Below are 19,842 nucleotides of genomic sequence, written 5' to 3'. Positions count from 1 at the left end.
ATGTGTCCAATAATGGGAGCTTCATTGTGTTCACAGGTGTGGTTTACTGCAGGTAGGAGACCGATTACTGTCCATTAATAACATACCAACAGAGGACGGGACTCTGGAAGAGGCTAACCAGCTCTTAAGAGATGCCGCACTTGCCAACAAAGTCGCCTTGGAAGTAGAGTTTGATGTTGCAGGTAGGGAAATAACAAGATTATTTTTTTCTGCTAAATTTAAGTGCAGTAGACTTCCTGGAACACTGCTAGTCTGATCTGACCTAAATGTGAACCACACTATCAAAATGAAATGCAACTGTAGAAACTTATATTGTGTATATTACATTGAATATTGTGTTTCTGTGATTAGGGTGTAATGCATGAACAGTTATACTGTGTGCTTTTATAAAATAAATAAAGTTACTGCTAATTTTATAGGAAATCTGAGTATAGAAAACATAACAAAGACAGTTTTTTTTTAAGTATCGGTGCTGATAAATCGCTAACTTCTTTGGTTGCCAGCTGTTTATCCTTTTTTAAGTCATTACCGAATCTTGCTACTCTCGCGACCTTCAAAAGAAACTAGTTTGCAACTGGCTGAGCTGTTCAGTTGTTAGGCACCAAGCTCTGGTGTGAAAGGTATTTCTGTTCAGACGTTCCAGGTGCTATCCCCAGTCAACACAGCTGTGGATGGGGTCCTGGAGAAACAGACAGCTGCCGAAGAGCAGTCAGGCGTAGTTCAGACCAAGTCAACCTACGTTATTGAGGTGACAGAGTCACAAGCCTCTAACACTGTCCCGCTGTTAGTCTTGTAGGAGATCTTATTGAGATTTAAGGAAAAACAGCATTCTGGGTGGGTTAATAACAGCCTAGCGTACCATATTATACATGCATACTGTACATGCATACTATACATGCAATCCAGGACAACAAAATACAAAACTACCACGAAGAATTACTTTGACCTCACTGCACTACGATGCAGTACAGTCTAATAATGCACCTACAATATGCTGTCACTGTTTAAATTGTTAAAATAGAACCTAATTACCTTAAGATGTCTATCCTAGAGAATCATAGCAGTTAGAGGTGTCTATAAACGAGACAAGTTGTTATTTATGGTATTGGTTTCTGGGGATATGTCACATTTACATATTTGCATATATCTGGAAAACATCTTCATATCCATTTCTTATTCTATACTATGCTATATATATACTGTTGATATGCTGTGTGGTCCAGTGGTTAAAGAAACAGGTTTGTAACCAGGAGGTCCCTGGTTTAATTCCCAGCTCAGCCACTGACTCACTGTGGGACCCTGAGCAAGTCACTTAACCTCCTTGTGCTCCGCCTTTTGGGTGAGACGTTGTTGTAAGTGACTCTGCAACTGATGCATTTACACACACCCTAGTCTCGTATCTTGTAAAGTGTTTTGTGATGGTGTTCCACTATAAAAGGCGCTATATAAAAATAGAATTATTATTATTATTATTATTATTATTATTATTATTATTATTATTATTATTATTATTATTATTAATAATAATAATAATAATAATAATAATAATAATAATAATAATAATATATTATATACTGTACATTGTGGCCATTAATGTTTATCATCTGATAGCCCTAATTATACCACCGTGGCATGTATTTTAATGACATAACTTGCTCATGTTTACATTTTCGTTCCCAGAATCTGTTGTACCCAGCAGCGGCACATTCCATGTTAAACTGCCCAAGAAGAAAGGAGTGGAGCTGGGAATTACAATCAGTGGTGAGCAAGGGCCAGTGAAGCCCTTTTTAATTTTTTTCTTCTTCCAAACTTATATTCAGAACAGCATCGCAGACCTTATACAATCCCAGGCCAGTAAATTAATCTTCTCCTAAATCAATTCCTGTGCAGTGTGCTCTGTTCCGTAACTTCAGCAAGCCTGTTAGGAGACTGTGATGAAGTGCTTCATTAGAAATGTTTAAAAAAACAGTGGGTGGTTCTGGGCATTTATCGTCTGTTTACCTTCCTCTGTGTTTCCCCTCTTGCTGGGGGGATAGCTCTTCTAAATCAGTTGGAATGCTAAAATAATCTACTCTTTAAGTCATAGTTTAGTTAAATAATTTGCAAACAAGAGACAATTTTTGGTGCAAGCGCAGGAACCAATACGGACACTAATTCCATATACAGCATTCTCAACAGGACCTAAAGTAGTACCATATGTCATGCCAAGTGAAGATACACGCGTGTGCTATAACATGTATTTCTTTCAAAACTGCACATTTTAGACCACTGTAGAATGGAAAGGCAACATGGCTTAGATTTATTACTTTTGTTTGTCAAATAATTAACATAGATTCGACACTAATAAATACATAAATACTATGTTCAACCATTTTTTTTAGGGGTTTTCTGTTGCCCTAGTGGCAACCTAATGTCTCTGTCCAAAAACATAACTTTTTGCTTAGTTGGCAATGTAGAGGATATCAGAAAGCCCATCTCTCTCGATTTTAAGTGTTGTCCTTGACGTTCATGGGGTTTGTTAAAGTCACTTGTTGTGATGCAACGTTCCAGGTAACGGGCTTTCTTGGTGCAGCATGCCCTTGGTGTAGTGGATGATTCATAATGCAAAGAACACTAAACATCAGCTTCTTTCCCTTGACATTCTCTGTCTCATAGAAGGTCTGTAGTGTCCTGGGAAAACCAAGGGAAATGGAAAGTTTTGGCTTTATGCAGAGATTAGGCACTCAGATGTTTGTCATGTGCTAATTAATAAATCTGAATTGCTATTAATTCTTTATTACAGCCTGTTTATGGAAACTGTAAGCTGATACAAATAATCTTCATCTGTTTTACTTTCCCCAGCTCCCTGGATGCAAGCAGTGGCTGTTATTCTTTTTAATGTTTTTATTAACTAGATCCATTATGAACTTCAAAACATAGCAAGGTGTTTTGTTTCCCTTTGCTTAAATGCCTGTGGCTTTGTAAATCAGACCTGATTCCTGTCAGATTTCCTTGTTGGCCAGAGAACATTAAAGTTACTGTAATTTTTACAAAGTACCTTGCTCTTGCCTTATTGTGTTTCTTAATGTGTCTTTCCAATGTATACAATGTGACAAATGTTTTATGAAGTCTGTGTTTAAATTTCCCTTGGGGAATGGTTCTGTACAGTGTGATACAGCTTGTAAATTGAATGCCCTCTAAATTATCTTCTCTTGACTGACAGCAAGCAGAAAGCCAGGCGAGCCCCTGATAATCTCAGATATTAAGAAAGGCAGCATTGCACACAGGTACACGTCTCTGCGTCTCTCTTTATATGAAATGCCTTTGGGGGAACTCTTGACAGAGCTGCATTATCATTTAGCAAATTTGTTTTTTAATTTTTTTAATTTATTAGATAGATTATAGAAGGAGCCATCAGCCATCAACCATTTCTCTTCTAGAAATGCCACTTCGGATTAAGTTTCCTTGTGTTGTGTTGTCAATACACTGCTGTACTAGATGGTGCTGCAGCTGTTGTATTTATAAAGATGCTGAGCTAGCAGTATATATGATAACCAGAACTGTTGAGCAGCTCCTGAGTTTATTCAAAGCACCTTGAAGCTACTTGCTCTTTTAAGGCCAAAACCCAACCATCTTGAAAGACGTTTGTGTTATTCCTGTTAGTGACAAAAGCGCAATGCTTAAAAGACAATAAGAGAAAATGATAATTGATTTAAAATGAATAATAAAGTTGTTCCATTTTGTAAAAAGACTAAATTGCAATTCATCCATGTGTAAATATATTAGCCTCTAATCCCAATCTCATACCATAATGCAGTTTTTAAAGTTTTTTTTTTCTTCCACTCCACAGAACTGGCACCCTGGAGCCCGGAGACAAGCTGCTGGCCATCGACAACATCCGGCTGGAGAACTGCTCCATGGAGGATGCAGTGCAGATCCTGCAGCAGTGTGAGGACCTGGTCAAACTGAAGATACGCAAGGACGAGGACAACTCCGGTAGGAGGCACCCTCCGGGCTGGTGCATCCCATTGAGTCAGTTTGGAGGAAATAGACATCAGTGAAAAACCATATGTGACATGGCCACATTGCCCCAGGATTATTATTTTTAAAGTTAGAGAATTCAGAATGGACTTGCTGTTCTAAGATAAGAGTGTAATATAGTAGTTGTGATATTATTTAAGTGTTTTTTGAAAGTCATTCTAACCTGCTCCAAAACATTTCAATTGTTTTAGAACTGTTTTATTGCTTTATTATTTATATAGAATAATTTGTAACACCTTTCAAAAGGAGTCCTTTAAAAACACATTCCTTAAAACACCCCTGTGATGAACGGGCCTCTGAATCCATTTAGAGTTGCATTGATTTTGTGCGTAATAAACTGCATCTGAGATACCTTTAGACAAACACAGATTTCTGATTAGCATCTGTACATCAATACAATTTAGCCGGCCTCTTTTAAATAAATAGGAGCATTGTTCTCTACTTGCTTAACATTCTTGTTAACATGTATGATCTGATCTCGTCCACTCACAATCCCCACAGATGAACAGGAAATGACTGGCTCTATAATCTACACTGTGGAGCTGAAGAGGTACGGCGGTCCATTGGGAATCACCATTTCGGGCACTGAGGAACCCTTTGACCCCATAATTATCTCTGGCCTCACCAAAAGAGGGCTAGCAGAGAGGTAAGCACTTCTACCCCTTAGCAAAAGCTAGTCTCTTTGTAATGTAATGAGCTCCCTCTGGTGGTTGGTTGTGAGAAATATGACATATTACACTATATAGAACACTGTATTCCATTTTATACAGCAAGCCTTGAAGTCAAATCTCTTGCCAACTAAGCTTTTGTTCAAAATGCACATTGCCACTTCATATCAATTGTGAGGAGCTAGGTCTTGACTAGAGGCCTGTTTTAAGCTGTCCCCTCCAATGTAATTGAGTAATTATCTGACAAGGCCGACCCTCTTGTATCATGGTAATGCATTTGATGAATGTAGAGTGGGACAATTAACTTTAACTGTATATTTCTGTACAGTCTCATAAAAACGCTTGAACAGACCAATTATTCAGAAAAAAAGTTATGGTTTTAGATGTTAAATGGGGGAGCCGGATATACATCTAATACCCAATGTACTTTTGGGGTCATTTCTTGAATGCAATTTAAAAAAAACAAAACAAAGGGCATACATTAAATAAAGTGCGTAAAGTAGCAATGTTGTGAGATTGCAAACATGGTGTGAAGGGAGAAAGCCTGTGGTGAAGATGAGCTTCCACGTTATATTTCTCCAACTTTGTGATATTTGTAACATTACAACCACAAGGGCTCTAAATAGTTAATGCTGAACGTGTCCGTTTTACTAGACTTTTACCAGCTTATTAATATCCTTGTTAGTGTTATGAAAATACAATCTACTTCAACAGTGTTCTACAGAGCAGTAGTGCTATTGCTATTTACGGTTTATTTGTTTTCATATTTTTATATAACTATAGTATACACACACACAGAATACTACATACAATAAATGATGGACCGATGCCTGCTAAAAAAAAAACAGTTTATAAATGTAGAGGGGCAGTGTTAAGATAATTAAAACAGACCCCGATGTGTCTGTCTCGCATTGCTTTTACAAGTCCACCTCCTTGTGGTCATTTGTAGAAATGCAGATCTTGGTAAAGGTTGGGTATCCACATTCCACTGCTTATAAGTATTTGTTACAATTTGGAAAAAAAATAAGTGAAAAGAAATAGAATACACATTTTCAATTCCATGACTATTGCATTGAAAATAAGTCAACAACATGTTAAATAAAAACATGCAAGTAAAACTATTTAAATGGCATATTTCTAGGTTTTAATCTTGTTAGAAAATGAGAAAGATTCCTTTAATTCTAGTGAAACTTAGTTTTATTTGCAAACATTAACAGCCATTTTTCTCATAGCCTGAATTTCATTGTTTTTAATTCAAGAGGCAACACTGACACTTTGAAATTCAAAGATTTCTAATGACATACACGCTATACACTACAACAGTATTGAAATTTCTCTCAAACATTGCCTCTCAAGGACTGGAGCTATTCATGTGGGGGACAGGATCTTGGCCATTAATAATGTGAGCCTGAAGGGGAAACCACTGAGCGAAGCCATTCACCTCCTCCAGATGGCAGGAGAGGCCGTCACCCTGAAGATAAAGAAGCAAGTGGACAGTAAGTATGTGACAGAGAGGGTGGCAGGTGGGCCAGTAATTAAATTCTCTGGCTGCATGATCTTATTATTGAGGACTGAGAAAAGAAAGACTTTCAAGGTCAGAGGAACAGTGCAAGAGTGTCTCAAGTGTTGCAATAACGTATAAATTGAGTCTAGATGCTGATACAGCAGCTTGAATTTGGATGCGTCCTTTCACCTCTGGTAACTCCTCCTGTTAGTAACCTACATAATAGAAATCATAATGTAATAAACCCAGGTGCTAAAACACCAGAAAATGCCTTTGCAGAAACTGAACATTTAATAGACTAAAAACTAGCAAGCTTCATATTAAACAAGCTTAACTGTGCTCGGCTACCTTGTTTGTGTCCTCAAGACGTCATGCCACTGTTTATTGGACTAACATTCTGTAGAAGGCCACATGTGTTAAAGTGGGTTTTAGAAGAAACCGCATAGATGTTTACTTGTTTACACAAACCAACCTGACACTTGGTAGTTGAAACAAGTTTCTATATGGGTTGTATCTGTTACCTCTGACAACTTTGCTAGCTTGCGTAGATGTTCACAAAACAACCTGAAATTTATTTGACAGAAAGAACCAAGGCAGAGAATTGAAAATCAGCTTTACAAATGTCTACAGTAAGCAGACCCCTTTACTACAAAATAGTAAAGGGAGTCCTAGTCTCTAATGTGCATGTGTAAAATTGCTGCTCTGCAAAGCTTTTCACCTATAACCTTGAGCCTGAAAATGCAATTTAAAATGTTAATGCTCCAACCACCACTGAAGCTACTGTATTGTGTTTTGTAACATTAAGGATGGTTGATACAATAAAATATAATGCTGTGTTTTAATGTGATTGAAATGATAAAGAAAAAGCGAGGGGGATTACACAAGTTGTGAAGTTTTTCATGAAAATTAGTGCATACATTTATATTGCAGGACCAAATTCCCAAAAGAAACTAGGAGCCGTGAACGATGTGAGCGATCCTGATGACGAGCTGACAGACTCCCAGAAGACGAGCAAACTCTCAGAGATCTACTCCACCACCATTCCCAGCGTGGACAGTGCCATGGAGTCTTGGGACGGCTCCGGAATCGACGCAGGATACGGAAGTCAAGGTGAGACCGCTTCAATAGTTACTGGGTTATGTGACGATGTACATTGAACCTTAGAGTTTCATGTTCATTTCAGTGAGCTGTTCAGTACCTCTCCAGGGCTTTTCTAGGAAACAAGCTACAGTAACATCTGGTACATTATTGTCCTGAGGTGATGGCCTTGCTTATAGGTGCCACATTAAAACACATCCACATTCCAGCTCAGTTTCCTGCCCCTCCTAATGTTTTAGCCAACCTGTTTGCTTTTAAACGTTGGTTGCTGAATGATGCAACATAGTGGCTTTGTAATTAATTAATTAATTTTACTATTTTGTACAGTTTACTCCAGAACACTAGCTGATTCTAAGGCAAAACTTAAAAAAAAAAAAAAAAAAAAAAACTTTTGTCTAGTGCATTTGTCAATGCTTCTGTTTTGGCAACATAGTTTGTTTGAACAATTCCAGTGTTTACTTGCACGTAGTACAGTTAAGTTTACTGCAGCTAGCGCTCCTGTTTGTACGGCGGACAGACCTTGCACAGCGTTTGAGCCTGGCTTCTCCAGCAGTGAGCTTTGACAAAGTGTGAGCCTTGATTGATTCCCCCCTTGTTTAGGTACATACATCCACCAGGCAGCAGGGATTTCGCTGCAGCCCCACGAATGGAGGAACACCAAACAGCGGAACAGCACCCCTCCTGCCAACCTCCGGAAGAACTACCCCTACACTGATGGGGGCTTTAGCGAGGATGACTGGGACAAGCCCTCAGGGTAAGGGCATGGATTCTAACCAGCTGAGCTGGTATCTTTGTAACAAGAAGACATGTTTTTATAACACAAATTTAGAGGGTTGAGGGGTTGACAAAGACATGTCAATTAAGTTAGGAAACATTTATATGTAGAGTTTCATGTTTTGCCTCCCGTGTGTGGAAGGCTAATTATATTACTGTAGTGCACAGCAATGTATTTGTGTACTTGTTTTCTTCCAGTCAAATGGCTTTTAAGATTGTTAACAAATATGGAATAACCTTAGACAAGCTGTGGAATAACGTCCCATCTCTTGGTTGCTTTAAAATCTGCACTTTTTTTTTCGAAATTCTAAGACTACTGCATATCCCTCCTGTTTTAGCTGCACCTCATTTTTGAGCCACCTTTATTTTTCTTGATTTAAAAAAAAAAACAAAGTTGTTCATTACCTGAGAAATTCACACTGTAGACAAAACCTTTTGTAGTGTTCATTCTTTTACATTGTCTTGTTACCCTGTGTGTTTTGTTGTTGTTGTTGTTGTTGTTTTTTCTTTCTCTTCTCAGGTGTTCTGTGTCTCAGATTTGAACCCATCTGCCTTTGTTCTAACTGTGAAGCTCCTGGTTTACCCATAATGCATCTTCTTTCTGTCACTTCTCTATTTCACCAACACAGTCTTCTATACCTTCGGTAGTCCAAAGACACTTTTATTTATTTTTTTCTGAACTTCACTTTGCTGCACAAACTCCTAACTCTTGGAGGAGGGGCCTCTCGCTATTTTTTTTTTTTTTTTTTTTGTAAGTAACTGCATGAAGGTTGTTGTTCTGAAGGACTCTGTCTTACTTTGGCTGAACAAACAAAGCTCTTCCCTCTTAATACTAGGACTGTTTTTTATGAAGACCCCCCCTCCCCCCTTACTCAGCAAGTCTAGCAGAGTCTGCTATCAGTGATGGTGAACTGTTGTTGCTGTTGCGGCTTTGCTCATCCCTCAAGAGGATTGCTCACATGTTTTGGTTCCTGCATTGAAACAGATATGTCAGCCACCACCACCACCAACACCCCCACGACGGACTAAACCTGGAACATGAGGACAGTTTTTGGTGCCAAGCTTTGGAAGATTTAGAAACTTGCGGGCAGGCTGAGCTCCTAAGGGAGATTGAGGTAATCTTCCTTTTCCCCAGGAAACATTTAGTGATTTGTTTATTGTACCGAGCAGTTATTCCGTCAGAATTTTTTAAGACAATTGAAACAGTTGATATATAAAAACAGTTGGTATAAGCACATATAGCAGCTTTTTGACTTGCTTGCTTTTGGCAATCTGGCGTTGCCATTTGGCTCACTTGATTTGGCTGAGAGATAGGGAGGCAGTTCAACTGCCAAACCCCTTGGTGAGACCAAAAATGAGGTGGAGGCTGGATGATGTATACTCAAAGCTAGGCACTGACTTCAGAAAGAGGTACGTTTTAAATTTACCAGACTTGAATACTAATGGCATCTGCCTCTTATTGAAGGCTGACATCAATGTGGGAATTACCTCCTCTTTCTTGTGTGATTGAGATACAGCCTCCCAGGTTTGTCTAAAAAGATATTGTGGTGAGTTTTAAATAATTACTTGAAATCAGTGTCCCTCTCTGTGGTCGTGCCATGGATGCATTTTAAAAAGTCAGCATGTGATACAAAGGCAATCTACTTGTTGAGTGCAGTAGTACTTTTGTCCCAATACTTATTGAGCACTATTGAGATATAGACAGACCCCCAGTTTCACCAGATCTTAATGCTGGGCATTAATTGGAATATTTTCGGAATTGCCAAAATATTGTTTCTAGAGACCCATTCATGACAATATCTCATTTGGTCACTTAAACAATTTCCTCTGTGCTGTGACTGAAGGAAAAAAAAATAGGCCAAAATCGAGGATAAGTAATGTCAAACTGTTTAAAAAAAGTAATGCCAGGAAGAATTCAACAATCTGAGGCTCCATAAGGAATAAAGATTCTCGTACCTACAAACTGCACTTTACTGACTGACGGATTCAAACTGTAGTTAGATTAGGTGTATATCTGATCATTAAATAACCATGATGGTATATGGCATGTCTCCAGTCTATTGTATATTAAAAATGCAATTTATTTGATAGTGCACAGTAGGCCAGTAAAGTTCAGGCAGTCTAATGTTTTCAAACTAAAATATGGCTTGCCGAGTTGAGGACCATCTCCTGTCTGCAAATTGAACAGATAGAAGAGTATTGAGTTGCAATTGTCAATTTACTTAGAACAGATACACGCAACAAGAATAATGCTGCTAATACAGTCAAATAGTTAGCCAACAAAGTTGTATTCTGTTTGTGAATGTATTGTATATCATTACAGGATGTAACGAATGGGTTCGGATTCAGCAAGAATGCAATGTATCTTTGCAGGGTCATCGGCTGAGTCAATCTAAATCTATGGGAAAATACAGTCAGTGCCACCTAATCGGGATACTGATAATCCCAGATTGCTGCTTAAATGGGATGCAACTCTGGGAGATGGTTCTTCCCAATGCTATTTATGTCGTTTAATTGGGATGTCACTTGGTTTAACTGGGATACAGTATTTTCAGATGGTGAACGGAGATCGCTTTTCAGAGTAGGACAGGTTGTGTATCACAATGCAGTGGGTGCGTGATTGCACTGTGACTTGTAAATTACTTCAACAAGATTGAATTCTTGAAGAAGGAGGAGTCTTCTGTGGTTTCTCAGGCTGCTGTTGCAAAGAAAGTTGGTGTGTCAACATCGCAGGTGCGATTTTAATTTTGTTTAGGAATAAAAAACATTGACTCGTATTTTAAATGATGTATTTAACATTTAATGACAATGTGATGTGATTTCATTCTTTTTCTTTTCATTAAGAATCAAAAAAGTGTGAATAAGGTAGTCTCAACTGCCTCTCGTTTAATTGAGACAGCTGCTTTTTCGGGATATTTTTCATTCTCCCAAGGCATCCTGATAAAGAGGCACCAACTGTATGCAAAAAAACTATGGAAATTAAGTAGATATCTCCACAGAACACTGCAGAATCCTGTTTGTTTTAGTATTTGTATTCATAATGGCTTATAAACATGTAAATCAAGTAAACATCATTATATGAAACAATGTCTGGGCTAAGGTCTTCCAATTTAATCTTCCATCTGTTAATTTAACAAAACTAGAACCGAACAGCTAAGCTGTATATTTCAGGCCATTTTATGATAATGATGATGACAATATAGCTGCAGAATATGGCGGATCTGTGGAAGACAGCAAATTCCACGGGAGTCTGTAAATTCTGCGATTTCTGAGGAATTCCAATGTCCACAGATTTGGAATACCTCTACTCCTGAGACGCTACAGTGATGGAGGATCATTGTATGGAAAAGTCGACTGTAAATGATGACTGTTCACAAGTGATAATTAAAATAATTTAAACATGACTAATCTTCAATTTTGCGGTTCAACCACCTTTTAAATCAACAATTTGTCAGTATAGTCTATGTAACCGCATATGCTTCCCCACCATTTTATACGTTCTTGTATTGTCGGTCCCTTACTGAGGGCTTTACTAGTTTTACTGTGTACAAATATATATACTACATTGACACATCTGGCAGTACGACTTTTAATGTGCCTACTACAGTAAAGGACTGCTTAAAACATATAAAAAAATGTGAAATGTATATCTATCTCTTTCCAAGAACTGTTAATAGTCTAAGTAAAAAAGAGCAGTCCTGGAGGAGTGACGCAATATTAAAGCGTGTATTTTCTTGCATATTGCCAGGCACTGATAATGACTGGAAGCACACTCAGTTTGGGCGTGGACGGGAACAAGTTGCACGTAGATTCTGTCAGCCAAACTAGGTTAAGCCCTCGGAGGAAAGGAGCGATCCTTCTCCACGATGACGAAAACAGGAAGAGCAAGGGTTTGAGGAGTGGAGCTGAGAAGAGCTGGGAGACGCAGAGGATCAAAGACGAGATGCAGGAGATTATGTCGCCAACTCCACTAGAACTGCATAAGGTATAACGGCAAATGAAAAGCAAAGAGAAAGTTCCTCTTCAATAGTTCTGTACCACACACTCGTTCACTCACTTGCATGTTTTATTATTTCTTTTTTTCCAAGAGGAATTAGTCACCTATCTGATAGATATTAGAGAATTGCAGGATTCTGCTGTCTGTACAGTACTTTCTGCTTATAGGAACACCTCCTATGAGAACACTTCGCCTAAGGGAACACCCTTGTGGCGAAACGTATTTTTCCCGTTGTAAATACTCTGGCTAAAGGAACAGGAACTTTTCTTAAAAGAACACCTTCATTTAGTTTGACAGTTAGTTTATTAACGTAAGTTAACCATAAGTAACAGCCATTATTTTTGCGTCTGCCATTGTAATAACCTGCAACACACGCGCCAGCTAATTTTATAGTACATAGCGATTTAAGCTTTTTGACCGGACTGTTTTGCTTTAGTTTTCTTAACGTGAGTTTGTTTGTTGTTTTTATTTCTTAGTTTATTAAGATGTACTTGCCTATTGTTTTGCTTTTACTTATTCAGTTAATTTCATATGTTGATGCACATGCTTCATGACAAGTAATACATATGTATGTATTTATTTTGATTCATATTGTGTCTGGTGTCTAACTCTGTCTTAGAACACTTTGGCTATAAGAACACTTCATTGGCTTCCCGACGGGTGTTGTCTTAGCTGGAGACTGCTGTATTATGAAATGGTGTCTTATCCAGAAAGAATATGTACAGCTGCATACCTTTTTTGTAACTGGCTTACCCTCAAATGACTCAGAATTTGTCACACTAATGAGATCCAAGAATTTTGAAATACATGGGGTAAACACAGCTGTCACTTCCTGTTTGTTTCAGCCTGTCATTAGTGATTACATTGAGGCAGTTCATCCTCTGCCTTTAATCAATTAGTTATGCCTATTAACTTTAGTTCTGCCCCTGCTGCAATATACTATGTATTGTAATTGGCTGTAAGCACTCTGGTTAAAAGCACTCTGACAGGTGCTTCTCTGTTCAAGACAGTACAAATTACAAACAAAAGTCTCAAACGTGTTACTGGTTATTTGTTTTCCCCCTCAAAATGAGTGACAACATTTCTTCTCAAACTACTGCAGTGTCAGAATCCTACTAATCAAAAGTAATGCAGTAAAAAATTGAAAACTGTACCTGCATCTAAATATGAAGTAGTGTTTAGATAATGCAATGGTTGGCTAAAGTCACCCCTATGCTGGTTAAACTCAAAGTACCGACATACTTGGCAGAATTATATTGTGTGCAACAGAGCGAGTCATATCCTGTATATACAAACTATATACACACCCCACACCAAAAAGGGGCATTAGGTTTGGACGATTTTGATTGTATTGTTTTGCTTTCATTTTCTTAACGTTAATTGTCTGTTGCCCACACGTCGACCTGTTCCTGTCCAGTTTTAAATAACTTTAGCATAACAAGGGCAAAAGTGTTAAAGATACTTGGGCTCTTAAATAAAACAAATCCCCTGGCCTAGATGAGAGCCTCCCAACAGTACTCAAAAAAATTAAAGAAGTTATTTACAAACCACTCACCAAGATCAAGCAACTTGAGACAGGAGTTGTACCGACAGACTGGAGAATTGCAAACGTAATACCGATTCTACAGAACAGGAAACAAAACCGAACCAGGTAACTGCAGACCAATAAGCCTGACTTCTATTATATATAAACTTATGGCAACTATAATAAAATCCAAAATGGAAAATTACCTGTATGGTAACAGTATCCTGGGAGACAGTCAGCATGGTTTTAGGAAAGGGAGATCGTGTCTAACTAACCTGCTTGATTTTTTTTGAGGATGCAGCATCGACAATGGATAGTTGCAAAGCACATGACAGGGTTTATTTAGATTCCCAGAAAGCTTTTGACAAAGTCTCACATTTAAAAGATTATTTCTCAAACTGAATGTAGTAGGGATTCAAGGAAATGCATGCACATGGATTAGGTAGTGATTAACATGTAGTAAACAAAGTACTGATTAGAGGAGAAACCTCAAAGTGGAGTGAGGTAACTAGTGGAGTACCACAGGGATCAGTATTAGATCCTGTGCTCATCCTTATCTACATTAATGACTTAGATTCTTGGGTAGTAAGCAAACTTGTTAAATTTGCAGATGACACAAAAATAGGAGTTGCGGCAAACACCATTGCAGCAATAAAGGTCATTCAAAATTATCTACACAGCATTCAGAACTGGGGAGACACATGGCAAAATACATTTAATATAGAGAAGTGTAACGTACTGCACGCAGGCAATAAAAATGTGTATTATAAATATCATATGGGAGATAATTAAATTGAAGATGGAATCTATGAAAAAGATCTAGGAGTATATGTTGACTCAGAAATGTGTTCATCTAGATAATGTGGGGAAGTTATAAAAGGCCAACAGAATGCTCGGATATATAGTGAAAAGTGTTGAATTTAAATCAAGGAAAGTAATGCATTAGTAAGACCTCATCTAGAATATTGTATTCAGTTCTGGTCACCTCACTACAAAAAGGATATTGCTGCTTTAGAAAGAGTGCAAAGAAGAGCAACCAGAATTATTACAGGTTTAAAAGGCATGTCATAAAATAACTGAATTTATTCAGTCTTGAACAAAGTAGACTACGCGGTGATCTGATTTCAAGCATTCCAAATTCTAAAACGTATTGACTGTCAACCCAAGGGACTTTTTTACGTGAAAAAAGAAACAAGGACTAGGGGTCACAAATGGAGATTAGACAAAATGGCATTCAGAACAGAAAATAGGAGGCACTTTTTTTTTACACAGAGAATTGTGGGAGTCTGGAAAACCCCCCAGTAATGTTGCTGAAGCCGACACCCTAGGATCCTTCAAGTAGCTGCTTGATGAGATTATGGGATCAATAAGCTACTAACAACCAAACGAGCAAGATGGGCCGAATGGCCTCCTCTAATTTGTAAGCTTTCTTATGTTCTTATGATTGTAAATGAATTAAAAGATGCTTGTTTTGTTGCAGGTCACTGTCGTGAAGGAGAGCGACAGCGATGACTTTGGCTTCAGCGTCTCGGACGGGTTTCTGGAGAAGGGGGTTTACGTGAACGTGATCCGACCAGACGGGCCAGCCGACCGTGGGGGTCTGAAACCATACGACAGGATCCTGCAGGTAACCCACTAGCTTAGTTCAGTGGTTCTCAAACACAGCTGCAGTGCTGTAATCCTGGTCTGGGCTTACATTTTGATTCTTCCTACTGCTACTGTTTCGTCAACTGTAATAAAGGGAAGAGTGTGGTCAACAAGAAGTGGAGGCGACTCTGTGTGACTTGAGAACCACTGGCTTGGGTTATAGGATCAGAAGATGGTTCAAATCTGGAGGCTAGTGATTACCGCTAGCTTATTAACAAATGACATTTCAGTCTCTTGTATTATAATCAAATTAGTTATGCATATCCAAGCTATGACAGGTGCCTCGTATGGGTAATTATAAGAATTGCATCTGGATAGGTTCTTAACTCGTATGTGGTTTAAAATAAATGTTGCAATCTGTGGTGGTGTTTTTTTTTTTCATAGACTGAAAAAAACAGACCAAAAAAAAATCCTGACTATCCAATTCTGGTCGAGGAATGCCAGACACCAGTTAGAAGGAAGTTACCAATAATGTTTGTGCTTGGTGCCAATTGTAAGACAAGAAAATATTTATTTGGTGCCTTTTCTGAGCAGAACATCTCAAGTTGCTGTAGGATTGCATTGTAAACTGATTGGAGGAGAAACTTAAATGCTGCAGAGGTTCGAAAACTCCCAAACCTGGAAGGATTTAAAAGTACTAGTATGTTCTCTTATCCTTTTATAATTGTAGCATAGTTATAGTTTAATGACTAGCCATATATTCCTGATCACATATTAACATAGTTAACCTAATACTAACATAGTTGACCTAAAAAGACCAATTAAGCTCAAACCACATTGAGCAAGTCCTTGTTTTAACACTTTCACATATACCCGCTAGACAATGGCATTGTACGACAAGCCTCTCTTGCAAGAAAAAAAAAAATCTATTTAACATACAAGATATTTGTTATTGGTAGAAGAGTTTATTTGAAGATATTTTAATAAGAAAGTGATGACTAGACAACAACCAGCCCTGACCCCAGCACCACAAATTAGCAGGTGTTTAATTTTTTAAATTTAGTGTTCATCGAGACTTTTGAATAATTGTTTCAGATGGGGCAACTTTAAGGATTTTGAGAATTTTTGTTGGAGAATAAAATAAGTTGATAACTGATTGACATAAGCATGTATCGCAGCATTCACAGTCTCTCCTTTTGGGCCAGCGCTGAGATAGGCAGTGAGGCAGTTTGACTACCAACCCTACTGTGAGGCCAAAAGTAAGGTGGAAGTTGAGGAGGAGCAGGTAATCTCAAAGCATGTCATTGACTGTGAAGAAAGGCAGGTGTAAGTGTACCTGGCTTGATTGCTATTGGTAGCTGACACTGATTGAAGGTTGACATAAATGTTACCTCCTTAGTCCCAATGTCTGCTTGACTTTTGGTGATGGCTGCATAGATTTTCCTGTCAATCAGATGATCATATTTGCAGATGTATTTCAATTTCCTGCCCCAAAACCTTCCCCAGCTTTAGATTGGCATGTTCTGCTTTTCAGGTGAATCATGTACGCACAAGAGATTTTGACTGCTGCCTAGCGGTGCCCCTGATCACAGAGGCAGGAGATAAGCTTGAGCTGGTGATCAGCCGCAACCCCTTGGCACTGTCTGCACGTGCTCAGAACAACAACCGCGAAGAACTGCAGGGCAAGCTTCCGGCCAGGGCACTGTCTGCACACGCTCAGACCGGGGACAGTGAAGAGGGCAAGCTTCCAGGGACCAGGGAAAGCACGACGAGCACAATGGATTTATAATAGGGTTCAGGACAGCACTTCATGCCCCACCACTGACACAAACCTGTTTTAATTCACAGTTTACATTTGAAATCTAGTAAGCACACGAGGATTTTCTTTTTGTTGTTGTGTTTTTTATTGTATGTGTTTATTTATTTTTTTTTTTTAATTACTTGATGAGAAGCACATACACATGGAGAGAAATACTTGAAGAGCAAAAACTCTTTGTAGGCAGTTGTTGGGATAAAGGCTGGCTGAGTCTTTTAAGGACATTTATCTTTGGCTGATTTTAAAGTAGCTGAAAGATGTACTGCAAAAGTGTAACAAACAGTCAGCAAACCAGAAACTTCATCCAAAATGTCTGTTGTATCATCTTCATACTGAAATACAGCGCACCCTCAACACAAGCCCGCTCAACAGAATCAGAACCATTTTCCTTATGTACACAGAGATGAGTTGATCATTATTAACTGCCAAACCTTGCAGAAATGTTTTCCCACACGAGAGATCCCAGGCCATTTCTTTATTGATTGTGGTGTCCTTACTGTATTAACAGCTATTTCATCATTTCAGTTTCAACTTCAGGCAGCATTTATCTGCGGATAAGAGGTTCAGATTGCTTTTTCCTTTCACGGTTTGGCACCTGGGATTTGTAAAGCTCAGAGGCAGGGGACATGTTTAATAAAGTGAGGACAGAAATGAATAGTAGCTTTCATATTTGGTCCTGTGCAAAACTACACTTTAATCCAATTTTCATTGGAACACCTTATCTCACAACAAATGTAGTATTAGTTATTATTTGGTTTTAAAGCTTTTTCTTTTTTGGTGTCACAAATTATAGTTTTTGTATTTAGCCACAGAACATGTTTGGACTTGTTTTTGTTTTTCTAGAATAGGCACAAGTTTTTTTTTTTTTTTTTTTTTTTTTTTTTTTTTTTTATTTATTATTGGTATTTACCAACACTTAAATTTTATAATGCACTTTCTCAGTGTCTCTAACAATTAAATATCTTCTTAATGTCTTTTGTGCCAAGATGGCAGCTGAAATGGCCAGCCTTAATGTTTTATGGTAAAATAAGTTACCATGCTTGTGAGAGGGGAGTTATTTGGAAGGTTTGGTTATTATCCCTTTTTAAGTTTGGTGTACTGTTTAATATAGTGGTGACCCATTGCTTAATACTGTTCAATTCTCTATCTTTGTGTTCTCATGGCGCTATATATTAAAGTATTAGTTTATTGTAATTGCACTCTTCTGCACATCACACATACCTCAGTTTGTCATATTACTACACACTCTGTATCCTTTTTTTTACTTAAAATTCACAGTTAGATCACAAATGCACGTTTTAATTTACACATATCTTTAATACATTGTGGCAAAGCCTGTCCCATTTAAATTGTACATTCAAGTTAATTAAACAGCATTCATTATTTAAAATGCGTATCCCCAAGGTGAAATTGTTAAGCCTGACCTGTAGGTGGCACTGTTTCCCATACACATTCCATTTTGTGTTCTCTCACTTCCTTTTTGTAAAGCACTTGTTTATTTGTAAAAACACTTAATTAAGCACAGTTATAAACTGAGGAGATATATATTCCTACATCTTTATCCCCAGCCTGTGTGCAGCTTTGCTAGCACTGAAACAAAGCAAGTATTTTTATTTAATCCAAATGAAAAAAAGGTACTAGAAAGTATATTCAAAGGACTTTTTTGTTTTAAATGTTTGTATAAAGTGTGATTCTGTTTTGACCCTGTTTATGGACTAAAGGTTATTGTAGTTCTGTGTGTGTGCTCTGACTGAGTGAGATGTGTAAACAAGATAAGAGAAAGCAAACACATGTTAGTAGCCCCCTCTTGTATTGGCTTACAACTGTTTCAGGCACATTGTTGGCAGGGTTATAAAGAGAGCTGGTACTTTATTAGCAATGTATCCTGTTGTGAACGAGTGTGGCCCCTAGTACTGGGAACCCTGCAGTGCATTATCCATTAACTTGTTCTATAATTGCCTGGTGTTGGAAAATTTGAGAGTGGACGGGTTATCTTAGCAGCTGTTTTTTATTATGTGCTGGAAACTTCATTTGGTGTTGTTGTGGAAATGGATACTCCCATTTATGTAAAACTAAGAAAGCATTAAAAAAAAAAAAAAACTGTCAACGGCCCATTAGGTTATAGTCAAGTAGCTTTGTTTTTTGTTTTCCTCTGCAAATATTGAAGTTGGTCTAAAAATGTTTTTAAAAAGACCTGGCATACACTTACTCAAACAATTAAAATATATTTATTGATGTGGTAGAACAAATACAATTGTGACTGTATCAAGCTCTTGGGAAAACCTATTCGTTCTTGCAGAGCATGTTTACTAAGAACAGGTTTCTGCTTTTAGATTCCATGTGGTGTTTTCAAATGGTCTGTAACCAACTACATTATCTGTCAGGGAGGAAAACCAAAAAAATGTAATACTTTATTTATAAAAGCTTTTTTTATCTAGTACCCTCAACCGTCCTGTGTTCTTGCGTTTTTATTTCTGTAGAAATTGGCATTGATTCCAGAGTCTTAGGAGTAGACTAACAAGTATTTTATTTTGTTTGCGTCTAGATTAGAAAGATATCCACCCCCCCACCCCCCCTGCAGAAAGTAGAAAGCTGCCATTGTTAACTATGATTTTGATTCTTCTCAAAAGAACAATTCGAATCTCTGTTCACAGAAACCCAACCTGCCAAGCAGGAGAAGTCACCCATGACACTTCTTATTAACCCTTCAAGAACGTTGTGTATAACTTGCTTCAAAACAGTGCTGTGAAATGTTTTTTTTTACCAATGAACTAAAGTGCTGCTCGCGAAAGTGAGGCTCCCTGTTGCTTCATGATGGTTGGATAAGAAGTGTATTTTAATTATTATTCTTTT

At 38.0% G+C, this 19,842-nt stretch overlaps 1 protein-coding gene across 3 annotated transcripts in view; it reads left to right on the top strand.

The window, feature by feature from the left end:
- LOC121329058 (glutamate receptor-interacting protein 2-like) overlaps window positions 1-17,866 on the top strand; it is a 185,404-nt gene extending 167,538 nt beyond the window's left edge. For all 3 annotated transcript variants that reach the window (XM_041274343.1, XM_041274342.1, XM_041274344.1), the window contains exons 13-24: window positions 37-182; window positions 1,681-1,761; window positions 3,203-3,266; window positions 3,830-3,975; window positions 4,522-4,666; window positions 6,045-6,184; window positions 7,123-7,302; window positions 7,891-8,044; window positions 9,050-9,179; window positions 11,813-12,049; window positions 15,067-15,213; window positions 16,708-17,866. In XM_041274343.1, coding sequence (XP_041130277.1) covers window positions 37-182; window positions 1,681-1,761; window positions 3,203-3,266; window positions 3,830-3,975; window positions 4,522-4,666; window positions 6,045-6,184; window positions 7,123-7,302; window positions 7,891-8,044; window positions 9,050-9,179; window positions 11,813-12,049; window positions 15,067-15,213; window positions 16,708-16,962 — 1,825 coding nt within the window. In that variant the 3' untranslated portion in view covers window positions 16,963-17,866. The remainder of the gene's footprint in view (window positions 1-36; window positions 183-1,680; window positions 1,762-3,202; window positions 3,267-3,829; window positions 3,976-4,521; window positions 4,667-6,044; window positions 6,185-7,122; window positions 7,303-7,890; window positions 8,045-9,049; window positions 9,180-11,812; window positions 12,050-15,066; window positions 15,214-16,707) is intronic.
- Window positions 17,867-19,842: the final 1,976 nt, after the last annotated feature.

This window comes from Polyodon spathula, chromosome 16, assembly GCF_017654505.1.
Source record: "Polyodon spathula isolate WHYD16114869_AA chromosome 16, ASM1765450v1, whole genome shotgun sequence".
Classification (NCBI taxonomy): domain Eukaryota; kingdom Metazoa; phylum Chordata; class Actinopteri; order Acipenseriformes; family Polyodontidae; genus Polyodon; species Polyodon spathula.
This window is presented reverse-complemented; position numbering and strand designations above follow the sequence as displayed.